This window comes from Ammodytes marinus, assembly GCF_949987685.1.
Source record: "Ammodytes marinus genome assembly, chromosome: 4".
Taxonomy (NCBI): Eukaryota; Metazoa; Chordata; class Actinopteri; order Uranoscopiformes; family Ammodytidae; genus Ammodytes; species Ammodytes marinus.
The window spans coordinates 17568622-17590934 of NC_137233.1; the positions used below are offsets into that span (position 1 = coordinate 17568622).

Sequence of the window (22313 nt, forward strand, 5' to 3'; positions counted from 1 at the left end):
TTACTAGGCTATTACGCGGAGTTCGAATAGGGTTTTTTATTCAGGGTAGAAGGAAAAGAGTTGATTGATGGATTGAAATCAAAATGGTTATGCCTGAAATGAGCTGTGTGCGCTCACATAACATAGTAAATGCAGAGCATCATGTATGCTAGACAGACAGAGCTCAGTGCTGACTGGTGAACTGGAAGTCCCTCCCCGGAAAAAGCATGGAGAGGATTTCAGAGGAAGACCACAGCGCTTGCAAGCAGCGGATTATACATTTCTAACGGCTTTGGATTGGGTTTGTTTCTGACTCTGTGGTCCTACAGCCTACAGTCGGCTCAGGAGAATGAAGGCAGGGCGGGATGAGGCCCATTACGTCGATCCCTCGAGGTGAGCCATATCGAACAGGGAAGTGGATGTTTCCACTGCTGGCACTTAGTGTTGATATCTCGCTATTTAAGGCGTGCAGTGTAGGCTGTTGCTTCCACAGCAGCGCCTTGTTTGTGTTTGTGGGTACCAGTCTCTGTTGCTGTGTAATAATTGTATATAGCCTACCAACTATGTGTAATAGGCTACCAACTCCTAAATCAGGATCAGTTTATTGAGCTCGGATGCTGCACAGTAGCCTACCCCCTCCTTCTTCCTCCTCCTCCTCCTCCTCCTCCCGCCTCCAACTACAGACTTTGAAAACTTTAGGCGTGTCCCCATGGATGTATTTCGTTGGGCTAAAAGCAAAGGGGTTGGTTGGTGTTGGGTTGGTGAGGTTAAACATAACCTTGGTTCATTTTTTGCACAAAATGAAGTGTTTAAGAATGAAAGCGGAAGTAGCCTAACTGTAGATGATTCCTGATTATAGATCATCATATTATTTATTCAGCTGTCAAATTTGGATTCAAACATCTAGGCTGCTTTAAAAATAAAAAAAAAAGGAATACAGCAAGAGACTGAACTCCAGTGTGGAGATGAAATATCAACAGGTGACTGAAATCAGTGCCAGCATAGCCTATAGCATAGCCTACTGACAGGTCAGTTGGGGAGAGTAAACACTTCTGTCTTATGGCCATGATTCATTTCATGACAAAACAAAACAAAAAGGGCTGAAAAGCAGCTACATAATGTGTGTGTGTGTGTGTGTGTGTGTGTGTGTGTGTGTGTGTGTGTGTGTGTGTGTGTGTGTGTGTGTGTGTGTGTGTGTGTGTGTGTTAAGAAAGAGTTGTGGGGGTCTGGTATTGACACAATGACCCTTTTGTCTGTAACTATGACAATCCAAACACCAGGCAGTGCATCTAACAACCCCGCATGCTTAATGCTTGTGTCAACATAGATTCACATGTCAGACATAAACTAAATATTTCACTTCCAAAATGTTTCACAACTACAAAATCAGAGTCAGGGTCAGATATTAATATGTTTTTAAGCCTCCATTGGTGTTGGGAACTTGTCGATTATTAATGTGTGTTTAACGTGCTGCACAAAAGTGAAGAGAGAATTAGAGACCTAAATAGACTGCTACAGTAGTTAGTTTAGATAGTTAGCCTATTCATTTTCACATTGTCATTTTATAGGCTACATTGTTAATAAGAAAAATAAATTAATCATAATCGTGTTATGGCCAAACTATGTTTGGGAGCACATGGGGCCTGCAGCTTACTTTTTGCCCCTTGGGGCGCCTATAGCTGATTGATCTGGCCCTGCAGATGAAGCTAAAGGGGTTGTGTTGATTCTGAGTGGGATAGGCCCTACTAGCAATGTATCATTGAGTTATTTGACGCAACATTAAGATGATTTACCAATTCTTAATTAACTGACATTTCATAGATATATATTTTTTAAATATGGTCTTTCTACTGACACCTTTCCTTCTCTAAATGTCTATCCTTACCTCGTAAAAAAAGTTTAGGTTTTTGTCCTTTAGGGTGAGGGCTATTAAAGTTTTACTTGGGCTTCTCTTTGTCGCGCAGCTGAATAGCAGTGTCTCGTCTGTAGTGTGCATGCGCGCAGTGAGAGTGGAGGTGGAGGGGTGTGCGTTTTAAACCTGCTAATCCTGCTGCTGTCCTCAATCTCTGCCCGTCTGGACCGGAGGAGGACAGACGCACTCTGCTCCCCCTGTGTCCAAACTTTGTCGCTTCCAGCAGCAGCACACACAACCAACTCCAGGTTGTGTGAAACTTTCTTTCCTTTTTTCTTCTCTATCTGTGGAAAGCCAAAAGACGACAGTATGGCGCGCGTGGAGACGAAGCGTTAATTCGGATTTAATCCTATCCGCAGGAGGTTTTTAAATATCCACTGCGATGAGCGCTGCGGAAAACTCAGACACCGACTCCAACAAACTGGAGTCCGTGATTCAGGTGAGGTGGACCGGGCCTTCCTCCGTCCCCCATCGCTTATTAAGGCACTGGTGTGTGTGATGTGACAAGTAAAGCTGCTGGCTTATGTAGCCTACTGTAGGTGCTTGTTGTTTGTTGCTTCTGTTTTCATTGCGCAGCAGTTTTGGACTACTGAATAGCCTAAATGAGCTGTGGCACCATCTGGTCTTGTGGCACTTTCCAAACATATCATCATCATCATCATCATCGTCTTCTTCATCATCATCATCATCATGATAACTAATTTTATCATGCCTTGTTGTCTGCCTGTAAATTGAGCTGTGTAGGCTTACTCTTTATTGGCTGGGGGGCTTTAATTTGTGTTGTTTTCTTTTGACTCACAAAAGGTCTCAAAGGTTAGAATCCAAAATGTCTGTGTTGTGTTCACCATGCAGAGGCTGGAGGAGAGCGTTTTGTCTGAGGAGAAGAGGCTGACCGTGCGGGGCCCTTCAGCGGATGCCCCCCCTACATGCCTACCAGCTCGAGTGCGAGAGATTGTCACAAAGAACCTCAACGACGACAGTGAGTTTGCCACAGTATACTCGCTTCTATTCCATAGTAGTCTATCAAGTGTGTTTATTTGCCTGATCGTTGCGTCTGTCTGCCCCTTGTCTCTGGGACAGCCGGAGCCATGTCCTCGGTCATGTCCCTCCAGGAGGAGAACCGGGTGCTGCAGGCTGAGCTGGCGAGGCTGGAGGATCTGCTGGCACACAGCCGAGCTGACCGAGACGAGCTCGCCATCAAGTACGGTGCGATAAGTGAGAGGGTGAGGCAAAGACAACAACACTCTTTTATATGCAGTTCATGGGGACAACACTGGAGACAAGGAGGACAGAATAGGAAGCTTGAGCTTGGATAGCCTACAACTGAGAGAGACACTAGATGTGATTGTGAGATATCATGGTTTCTATACCAATGTCCACCATCTTTGTGTTAAAAATCAAAAGACGCTAAACACTTTCGAAACGCCTGGGAATGGTGTGGCACTTTCCCCATTTCAGAATTTTCTTGGGTCTTTCTTTTGTTTGAGATTTTTTCAGTCTCCCAGGTGATGGGGGGGCTGGAATGAACTGAAGTGGAATGTTGCCATGGCACCTGTCACCCAGGGCGACTGTAAACAGGGGCTTCAGTGCAGACGAGAGGGGGTGTAGTGGTGGTGGGTGGGCGCCCTATCTCATTTTGGGATGAACCTCCTTAAAGCAAACACTCAAGTCTGCATTCCAAAGCCAAAATAACAGCTCAGATGAACTTAAGTTATGTTAAGAAAAAGATTATTTATTATCTTGTATTAATGACTATAAATAAGTGTTGAACTGTCGTGTAGGCTGCTCTCTACGACAAATCAGTGTGAAAAACCAATAGAAAGTTCGCAGCAACCGGTTTGAAATGGAGTGGATTTTAGGATCTAATCGATAGTTGCTCTACAAAGGGACACTGCAATTCTTTTTGCTGGATAGAGTTTAGGAGGATTCAGAAAGACTCTATTACTCTTGCAGTTATGATGAGCAGTTAAGCAAAAGTATTTAAAAATACTGTGGGCTAAAACAATGAGGGGCAACATTAAATACATTTGAAAGGGAAATCATCATCTGTGGCTGGTTTATTAATAATCAATGCATTTACTTCACTCCATTGTTATGGAACCAAGATTCTTGAGGGGGAATCATCTGTTCATATTCGCTGTGCCATTAATGCCATGTATGGCCATATTCAAAAGCATGTTTGTGTGAATTTACTGTCAACATCACCCACTGCCTCCTATACTGTTCATAAAACCCACAGCTGGAGCAGACGCTACGTTTTGAGACGGGAGACGGGGACCACGATTCGCCAGAGTCGCGCAGCCTGCCGCAGCAGAATGTTGACCTGCGCCGGCGGCTGGATGACGAGCAGGCGGCCTACAAGCGTAAACTCACTGCCTACCAGGAGGGCCAGCAGAGGCAGGCGCAGCTGGTGCAGAAGCTGCAGGCCAAGGTAAGATTGTTGGAGTCATGTTTAAATATGTTGTGTCCATCGAGGGGTTACAAGCCGCCAGTAAAAGTTTTCCTGCTCCTCAGGTGCTTCAGTACAAGAAGAGGTGTGGGGATCTAGAGCACATGCTGCAGGATAAGTCCTCAGAGTTGGAGAAGCATAGGCTGAGCGTGAGTGGCATTTATTGATTTTGATCACTGTAGGAAAGCTGTACTTGTACACTGTCCAGAAATTACACTTCATATCAATTCTACCCTATGACATCCTTTCATTTAGAGCCACAGTGAAACATCAAATGGCGGCCATCAAGACGACCCGAGCAGCAACCTTGAGGACGCCTTAATCCGTCTGGAGGAAGAGCAACAGAGGTAACGTGAGAGGACATGATAGATGTCACATACTTTGTCTTGTTGTTTTTGTACGATCTGCGTCATTTGTTTTTCCCTCTTGTCGTGGTTTCAGGAGCAGCAGTTTGTCTGCGGTGAATGCCATGCTGAGAGAGCAGCTGGAGCAGGCCAGTTTGGCCAACGAGGCTCTCAGCCAGGACATCCGCAGGCTCACTGTTGATTGGACCAAAGCCCGGGAGGAACTGGATCAAAAGGAGTCTGACTGGAGGAGAGAAGAGGAGGTGGGAGAGAGAGGGATGCTTATATGAAAGCACTGAAACATTTTTCATAGAGGGAATAATGTCACCATCATTTATTTGTAATTTGTGTTATTGTCTCCCCCCTCTTTTTTCCCAAGTCTTTCCACAGTTACTTCAGTAGCGAGCACAGCCGACTGCTGATGCTGTGGCGGCAAGTGGTCGGGTTTCGGAGGCATGTGAGTGAACTGAAGAGCGCCACAGAAAGGTTAAGATCCCACACGTGTACAGCTGTTTCCCAAATCATAGTAATCTGCCTGTGTTTTCTTATTTGAGTTTATCTCAATGGCCACACAGAAGCACATTAAATGGCATTAAGCACATTAACATCTCGCCATCCCTGTCAATCTCCCTCTTAATCTCAGGGACTTGTCGGAGATGCGTAACGAGTTGGCTCGGTCATCCCACTCCGCTCAGTTGTCCTGTGCGAGTGTGTCTGCAGCGCTGCACAGCCGGGAGGGGGGCGCGGCCCTGGCCCTCGAGAGGGAGAAAGCTCTGCGGCTTCAGCTGGAGACGCAGCTGAGAGAACGAGTGGCGGAGGTGATGAATCTTCAGACCAGAACAGACGCAGAGAGAAGTGGCCTCAACGTCAGGTCGGTGAATGCATTCATTAGATCTTTAAATCAGGTCAGGCCATTCTCAATTAAAACAACATTGTATGAAGGCTATATACAGTATGCCTTTTTTCATCAGGGTTTTTTTTTTTTTTTCAGAAAGCAGTAACAATGAACATTGGCTCTGCATTGAAGGATAATTGGAGTAAATTATTCAAACAAGTTTGATATTTTTTTAAAGCAAGAAAATAAAATGTAATGCGTACATAGTCTGGTTGCAAGTTAATCATTAAAGTAAACTGCGCTAAAGAAAAAGAAGTAAAAGATAAATAAATAACAAAATAAATAAGAATTATACAAATAAAAATCCAATCAGATAATTAATTAATGATGAAAATAAATAATTAAGATAAATGAATGAGTACTAAAAAAAGAAAACAAAAGAAAGGAGGACAAGGTGGGCAAGGTATTAAAGATTTAAATTTAATAGAACTGTCTTTCACTATGGATGCTTTTTTTTAATGGTCCCTTTCGTTTAAACTTTCAGGTTGTCTGAGTCGGTGCGAGAGGGAGAGAGACTGAAAGGCCAAATTGAAGAGCGAGACAGGGACATTGTCGTTCTGATGAGGAGGCTTGAGGTGAGATTTAGAACACAATCATTGAACTCTGTTGAACGCTCCCTTATTACCCTGAACACACACTCTGTTGTTTATCCTGTTACACCACCCTGCTGTGCTTAATCCGCAACATTTCTCCAAGTGTGTATCAATCTGCGGCTGTAAGTAGTCCCCAACAATACTATTTTATCCCTGTTAAAATAACTACAGTGTCTATTTGAGGCATTTATTTTCGCCTTGTTTAAAAATTAACCTAGGTTATGTAATGTTCACCTGTTTCCAAGGATTATTTTCATGGGATTGGTTGACAATAAGAACATTTAGGAACATGCCAACTATATCCTTTGAGGCTGTACATTATTTATGACATTATATATCAGCTGCATTCATTTCCCTCCTGCAATTTATTGTTTTCCTTTTCCTTTCAGGAGCGTAGCGGTCATGACGAGACCGAAATGCAGATTATGAAAGCTCACACTGAGACACTGTTGGACACTTTGCGGGACATCGCTCAGGTAAACAGCTAAACGCATGGGCTTGACTTGGTATCGCCGAGACGAGAGAGATACTCAGTTTTTTTCCATTGGATATTTATAGACGGTTACTTCAGATGGAGAATCATCGTCAGAGGCCGACCAGGACAACTCTGGGGCTCCACTGCTGGCGTTGATTCGCTCCTCCTCCCCTCGCCGGGCGTCCTCCCCTTCTCGGCCCTCCTCCTCGCTGGCTCCACTTTCTGAGGCGGCGCTGTCTGCTCTACGCTCTGCAGTCACAAACAAGACACTACAGCTGCAGGTGAAACGTCGATTTTTTAAAACCCTCTCTATGTGTTAAAGAATCACCCACCTTGCCCATGTAGTATACACCGTTCACTGGTTGATTTAATTTTATTCCATTACTGTCATTGTTTCGGAAAAATGGCACATCGGTAATGTTGTGCTGTGTTTGATGCACATGTATTGAGAAGATTTGGATATATAAACGATCAAAATTACTCTGTACACTTTAAGCAAACCTATATTCTCACTTATATTCAGTGGTATCATGCTGCTAGTTTTGCTTTGGATTGCCTAGATATACTGTATGTGTATGGTATTCCTGCCTCCATTTAAGTACAGCAGGAAAACTACTTACTTGAGAAATCACAAATAGTTCTGCAAATTAAACTCCATTCACTTACATTGTATCAGCAAGGAGGCATCCGAGGAGATGGATATCTGAAAATCTGGGGGGGAAAAATGCCCACACATGGATAGATATCAGTAAAGGTTTGTGACTCCACTGTGTTTTTCAGGATGTCCGAGGGCGCCTACTCTCTGTGCAGTCCTCCATGCAACAGCTGCGGAAGCAACTCTCAGAGAGTGATTCGGCTAAAAGAGAGGCTGAACAGAGAAACCAAGCTCTCCAGAGAGAGAGGGACGGAGCTCAGAGAGAGAGGGAGACCACGCAGAGAGAAAAGGAGCGGCTGAAGCTGGAGAGAGACACCATGAGCAGGTTTCACAGTCACAATTATACCACATCTTAACAATCTGCTTCTAATTCCCAAAGTTTGTAGTGTAGGTAACTCTAACTGTCCTCCTTTCACACACACCTTAAAACATTGCAGTGAGAAACTGAGCTTGGAGAAAAGTTTGCAGGCAGCGCAGGGCAGCAACCAGATCCTGCAGATGGACTGTGAGAAGCTTCAGCTGAGCGTGGCGTCCACGCAGAGAGAGCGAGAGCACGAGAGGGAGGAGAAGGAGGCAGCCATTCAGGAGAGAGACCGGGCCAAGGCAGAGACACAGAGGATGTAAGGAGGCCGGTTAATTTGTGATTAAGTGAATGCAATGGGACAGTAATCCACAATGTCTTGTGCAGCCAACACACTATGCATATGGTCACAGGAAGGCATTTAGGAGATCTGTGTTAGGGATCTTCTTCCTCATTTACTGCCAAACCCCTCCGTCTGACACGTTCGTTCTACCTCTAAAGCTCTCTGATCTTCTTCTCCAACAAGCCCCAAACATTGCTGAACAGATCTGATTTTAAAACTTTTATTTATCCAAAGCACCATAGCAGTGCTCCCCTGATGCCTTTGACACTATGAAATTAATTTCCTATTTGTCAGAACTGCCAGCTAGGGAAAATACTTTGCACACCTGTTTCTAGAGACAGGTGCGTAGGAGAGCGAAGAGAAAACCTCATAAAGAAAGTAGACTCCCGCAGACTGTCCAACTTTGCTGCAATGTTTCTCAGCTAAACCTTCATCAGGCATCTGTATTTGTTTGCCTGAGGAAGGTTTGGCACCGAAAAGTTGCAGCAAGTTAGACAGTGTCTTTTTCAGCTGAAATTCAGAACGATTTACTGAGAAACTGAAATTAAACTGTAAGAAAATTAAACAGTGGGAAAAAAAATCACTGAGCCATAAAGCTTACGCGAATGTATACACTTTAAAGTTGAACCCACACACAGGCTTACCCTCTCTCGTCCTAAAATGTTCTGTTATGGTTTTGCTGCAGGCAGAAGCAGTGGGATCAGAGCGAGTGTCGAGCCTCCACTCAGCGTGGCGAGCTGTCTGTGGCCAGGGAGACTCACCAGCAGGGGGAGGTTGAGAGGCAGCTGCTGGAGCGAGAGAAAGCCCAACTCTCAGAAGCCCTTATTCGCGTAAGAAAAAGACAACGTGTGCTCGTTTGTGCTTTGCAGAGTTCATATTCTGTGTTCTCGTGTTATGCCTGACCTCGACCTATTACACCTCGTTAACACCCCCTCCCCCCCACCCCCCCTCTCGCCCCCCACAGGCTGAGAGTAGTAACTCTGAGCTCTCTCTGCTGCTCAACAAGCTGCAGTCTGAGGAAGCAGGTCTCAGGGACTCTCTGGCCAAGATGGGAAGCATGACTGAAGGCCTGGCCCAAGACAAAGTTGACCTTAACATCTACATTCTACAGGTAGTCATTTTCAAGGAATGGATTTCTTAAAGGGTTCTGTGTGCCTGAAAATAACTAATCCATATAACATTTCAGATAACCTTGGCTAAAGTGTTTTTTTTTAAAACTTTTTCCAAGTGGCTACACACAAAATTGGAGCAAAAATCTGGATACATTGCTCCTTTTTTGGCTGCATAACACAGGTCCCTTATCTCTTTTTTGCATGTCTTGAAGCCTTCTTGAAAATTACTGTAGTCTCAAGGGCACCTTGAGGGCATTCATTATGTTGAATGTGAAAAAAATTAATGTAGTGGTATGGTATTATTGTGCATAAGAAGACCAGCATCACAGAATAGTTCAATGCAATTTGTCCCCGTCTTTATTGACGTCTCACTCTTCCGTCTGCCTCCAAGCTAGAGAAGGAGAAGGTGCTCCTGCATGCTCAGAGACGTGAGGCTGAACAGGAGAGGTTGACCATCAGGGATGAGCTGGTGCGTCTGGAGCAGGAGCGCCTGGAGCTGGACTCAGCGCGCATCATGCTGCACCAGACACTGCAGGACCTGGAGCTCAGCCGGGCGGGGATGGAGGCAGAGCTCCACAGTCTCAGGGCCGACAGGCTTAAGCTGCAGGAGAAAGTCAGTCAGGTATGCGACAGATTCTACGACCATATCATTAGAAGAATATTTATTAGCCTGTTAAAAGTGCCTTATTTGGAAGAAGCTTCTTATGCAGATACAGCCTTGTATAGATCAGGCAGAAAGCAGCCGTCCAGTTTACACATGTTTTTTTAAATGTCCTTTCTTCTCACTCACAGCTTTGTGGTGAGGTGACATCCCTGGGATCAGAGTTGAGTCTTGCCAGAGGAGAGGGCCAGAGGAGCGAGGATGCTCTGGAGGAAGCCGGACGCAGCCGGGCAGAACTGGCTCGGGACAAAGCGGCTCTGGTGGTCCAGCTGACGGCCTCCGAGAGAGAAAACAGTGCGCTGTCAGAGGAGCTGGGCGCGTTCCGGTGTGTATCATCGAGTGTCGGTGACGCGTGCATTTCCTTGCCTCTGGTCCGTGCTTGTAACTTTGTGTTGGTTTGTGTGACCCTGCAGGTCGGAGCGGGAATCCCTGGAGACCAGTCTGTTTGAGGTGCAGCAGCAGCTGGGTGAAGTGGAGTCTCGTATGGAGCAGCTGGAGACTGAGAACCAAAGTCTTCGAGTCCGCTGCGAGACTACAGCAGGTGAGTGACAAATATGTGGAAGCAGTTATAACACAATTATGCATCTGTTAGAGCCGAACTGAAGATGTTTAGTTTAAAGGTAGAGTCAGCGATTCTAAAGAAGCTTGTTGTCAAAAAAAAATTCAGTTATATACACAGCCTATGCTCTGTAAACGGGCATGTTGCTAGCTATGGTGGATCCCCTTTGTTTATAGAGGCTAGGCTGTGTATTAACACTGTTTTTCAGCACCAATAAGTGTTCTCCACCTTAAATAGAAAATACTGTAAAATGACAGAATGGGAACCTAATGATTGAGTCCTTTGTTTCCCCTCTTTTGGACGTCTTCCTGGATGGGATTTCCAGCTGAGCTGAGGCGTGTACGCTCAGACATGGAGACTGTGTCGGCCCAGGCTGACAGGGAGAAACAAGCTCTGGCTCAGACGCTAAACGCCATACAGCTGGAGGCCCAGCAGGCTCTGCATCAGGCCATCTCTGAACATCAGGAGGAGGTGGAGAGACTGGTCTCAGAAAAGGTCAGGAGGTTCAGCATGAAGCATTTTTACATTCTCTCTGTTGATGCTGAATACTCTTTATTAACCCACATTTGGTTTTACAGGAAGCTGTGCGGCACAGCCTGCTGATGGAGCACGAGGCCATTGTGAGGAGACGCAGGCAGGAGGCGGAGGATCAGCTCCACAGAGCAGAGAGAGACAGAGAAGAGCTGCAGGATGAACTGAGGAGCCTCCAGCACGACAGAGATCAGAGTCTGCTGCAGGCGGAGACAGAGAAACAACAGGTCTGATCTGGGTTCAGGCCTCTGCATCGCTGCGGAATCTTCATATTAATCATGATAGAAGCTTTTTCAGGTGGGGGGCGATTGACGCCCCTGGTCATACATTCTCAATGAGAGGCGAGTGGAGAGATAGGGAGACAGGCAGAGCGACAAGCGGGCGCACTTTTGTGAAATCGTTGCATACCTGCACATTGCACTTATGCATCAATTACTTTTTCTAAGTGACGGTGGTCGCCATAGTTTCAATCATATTGTCCAGCCTTTCCCTGTAATGTTGTGTCATTAGATAGAGTATGGAGAAAGTGTGGCTCAACTGTGGAACATCTGTTGTAAATTCAACTTCTTTGTTGACGAGACCTTTTTTCTCTTCCCAGGCCCTTTCTCTGAAGGAGACAGAAAAAACTGTTTTGTCTGACAGGGTGTCCTCCCTTCAGACTGAGCTGTCAGCTGCAGTCCTGGAGGCCGAGCGGATGTCCAGAGAAGCGGACCATTACAAAGAGCAGGAGCAGGTGACTTCCTGTTGTTGTTATTGTTGAGTTATCCTCCCCCTCGTCTAACACAAAAGCAGAATGCAGATTAACTAAATAGCTTTTCTGTTTTGTTGTTTTTACACAGATCAGAGTGGGGGCTTTGACCAGCGAGCTGATGGAGCTTCGCTCTCAGCTTGAGGAGACGGCCTCCATTCATGAGAGGGAACTCGGTGGCCTACGAGAGACCTGTGCTGATCTTCAGTCACGCTCTGATGTCGCTCTGAAAGAGGTAGATGACCCAATACAAGTGAGAGTATGAAAGTGATGCAGTAAAAACCAGAGACTGCATCAACATACGAGTAGTGATAGATGATCATGAGATATGTGTGCTAGTGTTAGTACATTCATTGTCACAAAATAATAAATATGTTCAAACATGCCCTTGTCTGGAAATTAAAGTTCCGGGATCTCCACCAAACATAGCACTTCCCCCAGTGACAACAAGATCTAAACTTTTAGTGAAAAACATGTTCAGTCCTGTGATCTAGGAAAATGGAAAACAGACCTTACCGTGGGGCATTATGAGATCATTCACCAGACTGTGATGCTGTCCGGTTACGTCAGCTTGTACCACGCATGATTTCTGCCCTCCAGCTGGACCAGAGCAGAGCTGCTCTCTCGGCTAACGAGGCAAGTCGAGACCAGCTGAGGCGGGAACTGTCAGACACTGAACGACGTCTCAACCAAACTCAGGACACGGCGGAAAACTACAGGAGAGAGGGGACGGAGCTGCGGCGCAGCCTTGCTGATGTCACCAAGGAGAAAGATACTCTGGGCCAATCAAACAGTCAGCTGAGAGAAACTCTACGAAGTGCCGAAATAGAGAGAATCAGGTAAACGCTTTAACGCATGTGAAAGTATCTTTTGTCAGAATAGTTTTTTTTCGTAGTCACTGAATGTGTGAGTTTGTGTGTGTGGTGTTTCTCAGTGTGAAACGACAGTGCGAGGAGAAGGAGCAGAGGCTGGCTGTGCTGGAGGAGAATCTGTCATCCACTCAGAAGGAGGTGACGGAGCTGAGGAGCTGCCTGAGAGAAGTTGAAAGGTCACGGCTGGAAGCACGCCGAGAACTCCAGGAGCTCCGCAGACAGGTCGCACACGCTCCCTCACACCTCCATTTGGACCTCTTTTAGGGTTTTTTCTTTATGGTGTAGGGTGACCAACTGTGTTGTGTTGTGTGTTCTTGGCTCCAGCTGAAGGTCCTGGATGCAGAGAAGGAGCAGAAGGCGAGGGAGGTGGCTGAGCTGCAGAATCGCCTGACGCTGGAGGAGCAACGAGAGGAGGAGAGAGGGAAAGAGGCCTTCGCCTTCAAGCAGAAGTTCACCGAGTCGGAAACAGCTCGAGACTCCCTCAAGAAAGAGGTGAGGCTCAGCTCTGCAACCTTTGACATGATGTTTCCTATAATGAATTACCTGCTTTTGTTGTATTGTATACAAATGTTGGCTTATGTGATGCATTGGAATGTTCCCCCATAAGAGCAGGTCTCCCATGTCTGTCTTGTGTTTTTTAATATTTTCTTTTATTTTTATATTTTCTTTCTCCTGTTTACCTCTGTTGTCCTCCTGTATCTATAAATAAAGTATTGTAAAAAAAAGAAAACTTGTATTGTAATTTCCTTTACATTACTTTACATACATTTATTGTAAAAATCTTTTATCCTCTCTTTACAGCTTTCTGTGGCTCAGAAGCGCCTGGAGCAGTCCGAGTTGGGCTGGCGCGACTGCGCGAGAGAGCTGAGCGCTCAGCTGCAGGAGGCGCGCGGCTGCGAGAAGAAGCTGCAGGACGAGGCCAAGAGCCTGGCCCTGCGCGCCCAGGCCGGCCAGGAGTCTGCAGCTCAGTGCAGCCTGCAGCTCAGCGAGGCCCAGGGCAGGCTGGCCGCCACAGAGGCAGAGCTGGCCCGCTCAGAGGCCGGACGGAGGGACCTGGAGTTTCGCCTCAGCAGCGTCCAGTCGGCGCTGACCAGAACCCTGGGCATTGGAGCGGGAGGCAGGGCAGGCCGAGGGAGGAGCCCAGGGGCCAGCACCAACACCTCACCAGGCTCTATGTCACGCCACCACAGCATCTCACCCCTACGCTCCTCGCTGTCTCCTCCTAAAGGTAACAGATAAAGGCAAGCAGCTTTACCTTTGAAACATAAGGATACATCGGGATTACAAGTAGAAAACTACCGCACATCAGACGCATTCAATTGTAACCAGGGTATCTTTTTACTTTATTAAAACTAAGAGCAGGTAGAGTTCTCCCCATGTCAACTCTGCCCTAATCAATCAAATAAAGGTGAAAAACTAAAATATCTTTAATGAATAAAAACGTGTTTTGCTCAGGGTTTCCTCAGTGAGAGAGAGCCTTAAATACGCAAACGCTGTGGCGGACACAATAACGAAACATAAATAGCACGGAGCAATACAAGCCAAAAAGTATTAAACCACATGAGATACAATAAAAAAGGAATGTTACAATCAATTTTTTTTTAAATAAGTCCAAATGAATAATTAAATAATTAAACAATAATTATAAAATAAGGGAGGGAATTTTCTGTCCTAAAGAAGATACCTTTTCGCCGACTAAAGTAAAGTAAAGCTGATAGTTTTTTTCATGCATTAAAGCTACTACGAGTAAGTCGGCACGTTGGCGACACCTTTGAACAAAAGCGGTAGTATTATTACGACGCCAGCTGTCGTGAAGCTGTTTTGTAGCTCGTGCAGGGAGTGCAAGATTCAAATAATCAGGAAGCAATATGGTGCGTGTCCGTGTGTTGAAAGTGTGAGGGCACCGGACTCTTTTTGGCTCCGTGAGTCTATGGGTGACACAGCATCAACTAATGCCAGTAAGTGCTAAACACACCTGATTGCAATGAGTTGATGCATTGTCACCTCTCACGGAGCTGAACGAGTCCCCGTGTCCTCACACAAAGCGAATGAACGAGAGATGGCAGTTAGTATGGATCACAATTAGGTAATGTGTTTATGTTGTAAATAATGACTATTTCCGATGAATAATGGTCATCTGATGATGCTGGTGAGGCAACGTAAACTTTGTTTTAGTAGGCTACCGCTCATTCATTTAGGAGTAAACACTGCAGTCTAGTTTCGCTGCGTGAAATTGTGTATACGTTGCTTGGCAACGCCCTCCCGCCCGACTATCACTCTCCCTTTTAGCTTTTCTTCATTGCATTTTCTTTTTTTTTCTTTTATGGTTCAGCCCCGTTATCAGTCATTATGACGACAAACAAACTGTCTCAAACAAGGCTCCTGCTCCCCTTCCCTCACCAGGAGGGATAGGCTTCTCAATTCACGTTCCTGCGCCACACTGAAATCTGTGACCAATACGGATATGTGACCATAGAGCATGCACGCGTGAACAGAAAATCGGACTGGGTGTACGACCAGATCAAATGCAGCAATAAAAACTATATAAAAACGTCTTTCTTTGCACTGATGGTCTCGTTTGCTGTTAAAGGTAATTTATGATTATGAGAGGAAACATGAGGCTTTTTAAAAGATATTTAAATGTTACTCGTAGCCGCTTTAAATAGAGTATTGTAATGCCCCAAACATATACATAATGCACTTACAACTCTTTATATTTTGCATTTTGACAGAATTTCGAGTAAGCACCCCTGACAATACGTTAGGCTCTGGCGCCCTGTCTCCGGAGAGGGCGGATACATCGCTGCCTCTCTCTCAGACGGACCTGGACCCCGACACACTTCGGAGTGACCTGAGAGACTTCCTCAAGGAGCTGCGTGATGCACAGAGGGAGCGGGTAAAATAATAAGAAAAACATTTATACCATCACAAACAGTATATTCTGAATAATCCAAGGATATTTTTGTGTGTATTTGATTCAAGTCTTTGGTTATTGCTGTTTTTGAAGGATGACTCTCGATGCCAACTGGGGTTGCTGCAGCGGGAGCTGGAGGAGCTGACTGGGGAGCGAGACTGCACTCAGAGTCGACTCGCTCAGCTACAAAACACCTTACAGGAATGCCAAGAAGGTCAAATATTATGATTTATTACTTATAGTATTAGAAGAAGAAAAACAAACCCAGAAAAACACAAAGTGATCACAAAGCCATCTTTAACTCAAGTTTTTTTTCTTCTACGTGTGTGACTGTAGTGAAGCGTGGACTGGACGAGCGTTTGACCGCCACTCAGATGTTGCTCCAGCAACAGGAGGAGGTGGTGAGGAGAGGAGACAGAGAGAGGAGGGCTCTCAGCGACAGGGTGAAGGATTTAGAGCGGGCGGTGCAGGCCACTGAGACGGATAAGAAACACACACAGGTAGGCGAAGGATTGTGTACTCCTGTGCACATACAGTATATAAACACTGTGTATTTGTCACTTGCACAGCAGGGACCACTGATCTGCCCTGATCACCATATGGCGTGACCCAAAGGAGGTAGAACAATATCTAGAGTCGGGGAATGTAATAACAACAGATGCCACACTCACCACAGTGTCACACCTCTTGCTGTGTCCCGTGTCAGCTCCCCCATACGCAAAAAAATTATTCACCTTCTGGACAACCCGGAAAAGAGCAGGGACACAGAGGACTAAGTGTAACTGAGACAAGACATGAGTTGCAGCTGCTGAATTCTTCCATCTAAACCTATGTTCAAAAAAGTTCAAAAAAGAAAAAGAGGTTTCACATTTGTCGTGCTGACCTTTCTTCTTCTATACGCCATTACAAGTGATATCTGTCCTCCCTCCGTGTCTCTGCAGGATCAGTTGAATAAGCAGCGCGCGGCTGAGATGCGCCTGGAGTCGGAGAGGAAGCGTCTGCGTGAGGCACTGGATGCGGCTGAAGCGCGGGCCACGCGAGTGGAGCTGGGCCGGCGCAGTCTGGAGGGGGAGCTGCAGAGGCTCAAACTGAGTGTGGGAGACCGGGAGGCCGAGAGCCACACCTCCCAGGAGCGCCACGACTCTCTGCTTAAACAGGTACAGGCAGCTCGATGCTGCAGGCCATTTTTCTATGTTCAGGCCCCTGGGAGCTTGATCTGATTGTTTTGGCTTTCAATATTTCACAGTTTTTGGAGGTATATTTGTGATGCATTTTTATTATTTCATGACAATCCTTTGGATAGTTGTTAAAATATTTCAGTATGGGCCAAAAGTGGTGGACCGACTTATATTGCCACCCATAGCCAAAGAACAATTTTCTCTTAAATTGTACCAACCCGGTAGTTGTTTCCCGTAAAACATTCCCTCTATAGTACAGTAAATGTAAAAATTATTACTCGATTACACGTGGATTTGATTTGTCCAAACTGCAGGTGGCAGAAGGAGAAGCCCGTGTGTCTTTGCAGCAGAGAGAGGTGGAGAGGCTGAACCAGGCTCTGCTCAAAGCTCAGGAAGGTGAATCTGTAATCAAAGAGAAGACATCTGCCCTCAGAAAGAGCCTCCAGGAGGCAGCAGCGTCTCACAGCAGCACGCAGAGTCACCTGGCTACTCTGCAGAAGACGCTGAGTGCAGCCGAACAGGACAGACGGCTCCTACAGGTGAGTGACACAGAAAGAGAAGAATATTTTTTTTGTCTTGTACAATGCAGCGCCCTGGGCAGGGTTGTGATGATTTCTGTGTACCATTCAAGGAACGAATGGATGAAGCCCGGGCATCCTCAATGGAGGGGAAGAGGAACGTGTCTGCTCTCACTGAGCGCGTGGAAGCTCTGCAGGGGGAACTGAACCAGAGTGAGCAGAGACGAGAGGAGCTGGAGGTTGAGCTGAACAGCACCCAGGAGGTGAGGGAGATGTGCTTTCAGCAAAATACATTATAAGATCTGGAGAGATGCTGTAGGTGTGCTGTGACTTCACTCCAAAGTAGCCCAATAGATAATGTATAACATCTCCAAATACATAACATAACGTTTAGAGTTTTGTCTTTGAATTTGATCTCTGTCTCCCCCTGTCAGGCTCTGCGTCAGCGCTCAGCCAGTCTTGCAGAGGCTCAGCGCGCCGCCCTGTCCACTCAGACAGAGCGGGCCACTGTAGAGGAGCGACTGCGTGGGCTGCAGCGAGCCGTCGCCATGCTGGAGACAGAGAAAAAAGATGCCGAGAGACAGGCTGTGAGGCTGGAGAAAGACAGGAATGCACTGAGGAGCACACTGGATAAGGTCAGCACGACAAATGTGAAACCTCTTTTTCTTTTTTGAACAAAGAGCCATTTGTGAATTCAGAAATGCAAAAGTTAATTTGCTTTATGGTCAGAGCATGACCATAGACTGGATATTAAAGAGCATAACACACAAATCAATTAAAAAATAAAACTATCTATCTATCTATCTATCTATCTATCTATCTATCTATCTATCTATCTATCTATCTATCTATCTATCTATCTATCTATCTATCTATCTATCTATCTATCTATCTATCTATCTATCGGTCAGTGTTTTTGTCTGAAGTAGTGTTACAGGAGAACTCATTCTTTGGTCAAATGAAGGCTACAGGCAGGGCTGTACGCTTATTTTTTTAGGTGGTAGCACCGGTGCTAGCAAGCAAAAAAATTCAGTAGCACAAAAATAAATTTGGTAGCACACAAAGTAGGCTATGATTGAAAACTTGCATAACCTTAACCCTTGCATTTTGCTCTAATTACCTTTGAGCATGTCATCCTGGTCTCATTTGAGATTCACAATTAATATATCCTAGTGTGTGCAGTAATAATTGTAGAAAAATTAATAGGGGTGCACTGATTGCAATTTAGAAAAAAGAATCTAACCTGCCAATTGCAATTTTTTGCTGATTCAGAATTATTATTATAATGTCCTTCTGTTAATTAAAACCAAACTTTAAAACATTAAACATAGCCTATTAAATAAACAAGTATACATATTGGTACAATTTAGGATCAATTAAATAGGTTGTTGTGAATGTGTTGGGAGTAGCTTTTCAGTGGCTTATTTAAAACTTTGTTTAAATAGACTAGGCTACTGTTGACTGCTCGCTGCAGCTGAATGAGTTGCCTTTCAAGCTAGAAAAAAGCGGCTTCAAAATAAAAGTCAACTCACGTTTGGCTAGTAACAGGCTTTTAATGTGAAGGCGCACAGGAAATGTTCTGTTTGTACACTCGCTAACTTAACTGCGGTAATGTGCCGTCTCTTTCCGGTAATTGCCGTTGAAGCCGTGAAGTTTTTATACCTAGAATCGCTGCACGAACACAGATCCCGAGCACACATCTTTCACCAGCCAAAGTGGAGGGTGGACTCAATAACTTACTTGCCTAAGACTCATTTACCCGCAGTGTTAATGTAGAGCCCTCTAAGCAGTGTTGTGCATCTGTCCTCTGTGTTTCAAAGACAGCCTCTCCTCATTATCAACCTGTCGCACGAGTGCGAAAGGATTCGTATTCATCATCGCACGTGATCAATTTCAGTAGCAAATGCGATCAAAACTGTCGCACTGTACAGCCCTGCTACAGGAAAAATGAATTGTAACTTTAAAATCTGATTCTAAAATGTCATACTTGTAGTGGTTACAGGTCATAGATTGTCTGTAAGTTGCATAAAAAAACAATAAGTAAGGAGAGGAGTTTCCTCCTGTTTTGGCTATGAAGAAAAATAAAATAAAATAACAGAAATTAATATAACTTAACTTCGAACGGGGCACCACTCAGAGTTAATTGAGAAAATGATAGCTTTACTTAAATCAGTCTCATAAATGTTATCAATTGAATTGATGATAATTAAATCAATAACTATAAAAAGTTATTAATATTTAGAAGGTCAAATTGATGAACAGTTCAAATCCGTAATTATACATATAGAGGTGTGAATTCACAAAACAAAAGCCTGGCTTCAGGCAGAGAAAGGTGTGGGGGTTTTGACACCATTTGCCGCTGTAGAGTCAAATATCAGTAAATCACCTTAGAATAGAATAAAGTCTTAAATGAATTAACCCATGTACATATTCACTACATACTGTATGAGTAAACATTGTTATCATTTAAATTGTGTCAATAAAAAACACTTACAGTATGATTGAAAGCCCTTTTTTGAATTGGACCTCATTTAAATGTCCTCAAATACACGGTTCTTTAGGTTGAACGACAGAAGCTGAAGACAGAGGAAGGCAGCATGCGGCTTTCTGCAGAGAAAAGCCGCTTGGATCGCTCTCTGAACACCACTGAACAGGAGCTACAGGAGGCCCAGCAACAGATACTGATGCTGCAGGTGGGGAGCGTCAAACCTACACACCGACATCTACATCAGAAATTATACCTGCCTTATATAATGTCATAAAAATAAAAACTGTTTAGAAGCTACATCGATATACTGGTAGCAGTGAAAGTTGGCAACACAGTTTTGTTTGTTGCTTTGCACCTTTGCTGCAGAGTGAGGGAAAGGAAGGTTTAACAGGAGGACAAAGCCAAACACTTGCTTTTAACTGGTTGTTAGAAAAAAAGGATCTTAAACTTACAAGAGTGTCACCAGTCTGGGAGCTTTAACAGTCTGGTGCAAAGAAAAGTTGAAACTCCCCATCTGCATCAGACACACAGCTTTCTGTGTGGTCGCTAATTTGGGATCCAGAATAAAGTAGAGCTGGAAAAATAGAGCTGGAATCGGGTAGAGAAAATTGGAGAACAAGAACCCCTTTAAGCATGTTGGAGGTTTCTCCACCAGCAGACATCAACCATGTGTCAGAACCTCCTCCAGACCAATAAAAAAATCACAGCTGTTAGTTGGCACAAAGATGTGATCAACAAGGCATTTGTGACATTTGCTCTATTAAAAGTTTGTAAGTCTTAGAACATTTCCCCTGGGTGATCAGCTTGACACATGTTCAGGATTTTCCCTACAGCAGGACCTAAAGCACAACTCATCTAATATGGCTGACACTGTTTGAAAACAGGAAAAACAAGGTTTTAAGTCACTCACCACTGAACCTCAAACATGGTTGTTTGGTGGTTTACTTGATCTTGGAAGTTTATAAAGAACTGAGCCACTCATTTGTTTAAACGTTGAAACAAACTTTCTGTCCTTTTTGTTACTCTTTTGGTCTCTCGTATTTATCTGTGTGTGTGTGTGCGTTTGTGTGTTGAGCAGACTCAGCTGGCCGACACGGAGCAGGCCCACAGTCTGTGTGAGAGCTTTGCCAGGCAGCGTGAGGAGGCCATGAGGGAGTCAGAGAGACTGAGGACCAGCTTCAGGGACGTGGAGCGAACGCTGGGCACCAGAGAGCGAGCTCACAGACACAGAGTCAAAGGCCTGGAGGAGCAGGTACCAAGGTTTAGCAACATTCTATTTATCTACAGTATTCCCTGAGCATATTTGGGGTGTAAAAGATATTTACAATTTAGACTCTATTCTAAAGCGGCGGTGATAGGATGGCCTAGAGGACAGAGGGGCCATTCAATAAACATGAGGCCGCTGGTCCGATCCCTGGCACAGGGCAAGAGGGTGTTGGCTGTAAAACTAGTGGTGGCTGGTATTACATCTACAGTGCCCACCATCTCTACCATTGTGTCCATTAGGATTTTTTAATTCAACAGTCAATCTCAACGAGATGAACCATAAACAGTAGTTAACCTAAGCTGCTTGTACAGTAAAGACAGTTTCATTTACACCATGAAAACATGGAGATGTCAACAATATGTTATTTATATAAATAAAAGTCAGGGAATGGAAGAATTCCACCCACCCAGTCAGCTCAACATTTTTATATTTTTTATTTTGCTTTAACACACTTTGTGGCCCAAACCAAATAAATGTAAAGAAAGATTATCCTGTCTACCTGCAGTGTTATTCAAAATTTAAAATGCTGTGTTGTCACCTGCTGTGTCACTGCAGGTGTCCACCCTGAAGGAGCAGCTGCAACAAGAGATGAAACGGCGGCAACCTTCTCTCCCATCTTCCTTTCTGTCCTCAGGAAACTGAGATGCAGCTTTACTACCACAAGCACCAGCACAGAACACGCCAACTCCAGGGAAAATCCGTCCATCACGAATGTCTGAAAGCAATATGCACTCACAGGAACATTCTTTTTAAGTGTTCATATCTAACTCAACATATTTAAATGTATTTTTGTACTGTACGGCACTGTACTGTAAGGAACACCACTGTCATTTGATCAATGTTTTGTGCAGCGAAAAACTCTTAAACTGACACGCATTAAGCCAGTTGGAGGCGAGTGTAAGAGCAGAGCGATGAGATAAGCAGCTGTGCTTAAAAAAAAACTCCAGCAGCCCCACTTACTACTGGCAACCACCTGTACTTGATCCTTCCTCAACATCTTGCCATATTTCCTGCTCTTATTCGAGAAGAAAAAACGAAGTTCACCACAGGATTCCCCCTCCAGACAGAAAATGGACTAAACCCGCCAGTTGTGCAGTTTGGCCTTGATTCCTCCTCGTTTATATTAATAGTTAGGGACATTAATAGAAGGTCAGCAAGGTCTCCACTGCACGCCAGTACCAGGAAATGAACAAATGGAGTGTGATGAAGGAGCTGCACTGTACTATTTTAATTTAGAAACAGACTCCGATTTTTGATAATTAGGTGACATACTGTATAGACTGTTTTATGACTGAAAAAGGGACCAGAAGCAGTATGATGGTACACTTACACTATCTGTTTTTAATGAGTTAATATTAGTCTTACTAAGTATACTGTATGTACTTTGTTCCTACTGTAACTAACTCGTATTAACTCGTTTGGACAATACTCATGAGAGCCATCTGCGGGGGAATAAATTCACCGTGTGCACCAAAATTCATGTACTTTATTGAGCGCACCCATCGACAGCCTCAGATTA

At 44.8% G+C, this 22313-nt stretch overlaps 1 protein-coding gene across 3 annotated transcripts; it reads left to right on the forward strand.

Moving 5' to 3' along the window:
• Positions 1 to 281: 281 nt before the first annotated feature.
• crocc (ciliary rootlet coiled-coil, rootletin) lies at positions 282 to 22245 on the forward strand (the record flags this gene model as incomplete). 3 transcript variants are annotated; one of them, XM_080026670.1, is made up of 37 exons in its annotated part: positions 282 to 372; positions 2744 to 2870; positions 2972 to 3114; positions 4131 to 4322; positions 4406 to 4489; positions 4596 to 4687; positions 4782 to 4947; positions 5064 to 5170; positions 5328 to 5555; positions 6064 to 6154; positions 6562 to 6648; positions 6731 to 6928; positions 7428 to 7627; positions 7740 to 7922; positions 8632 to 8776; positions 8911 to 9057; positions 9450 to 9680; positions 9851 to 10044; positions 10133 to 10260; positions 10604 to 10773; positions 10857 to 11036; positions 11408 to 11542; positions 11649 to 11792; positions 12158 to 12396; positions 12492 to 12651; positions 12754 to 12921; positions 13231 to 13657; positions 15162 to 15325; positions 15437 to 15557; positions 15680 to 15843; positions 16285 to 16500; positions 16836 to 17060; positions 17153 to 17302; positions 17474 to 17674; positions 19601 to 19732; positions 20606 to 20779; positions 21350 to 22245. In XM_080026670.1, 35 exons carry the CDS (start codon positions 2980 to 2982, stop codon positions 21434 to 21436), a joined length of 5865 nt encoding a protein of 1954 aa, XP_079882796.1. In that variant the 3' UTR covers positions 21437 to 22245. The 3 variants fall into 3 exon arrangements, with proteins under 3 accessions (XP_079882796.1, XP_079882795.1, XP_079882794.1); XM_080026669.1 differs by lacking the exon at positions 282 to 372 and adding an exon at positions 2274 to 2330 and having other exon boundaries at positions 20606 to 20787; XM_080026668.1 differs by lacking the exon at positions 282 to 372 and adding an exon at positions 2274 to 2330.
• Between the last annotated feature and the right edge of the window lie 68 nt (positions 22246 to 22313).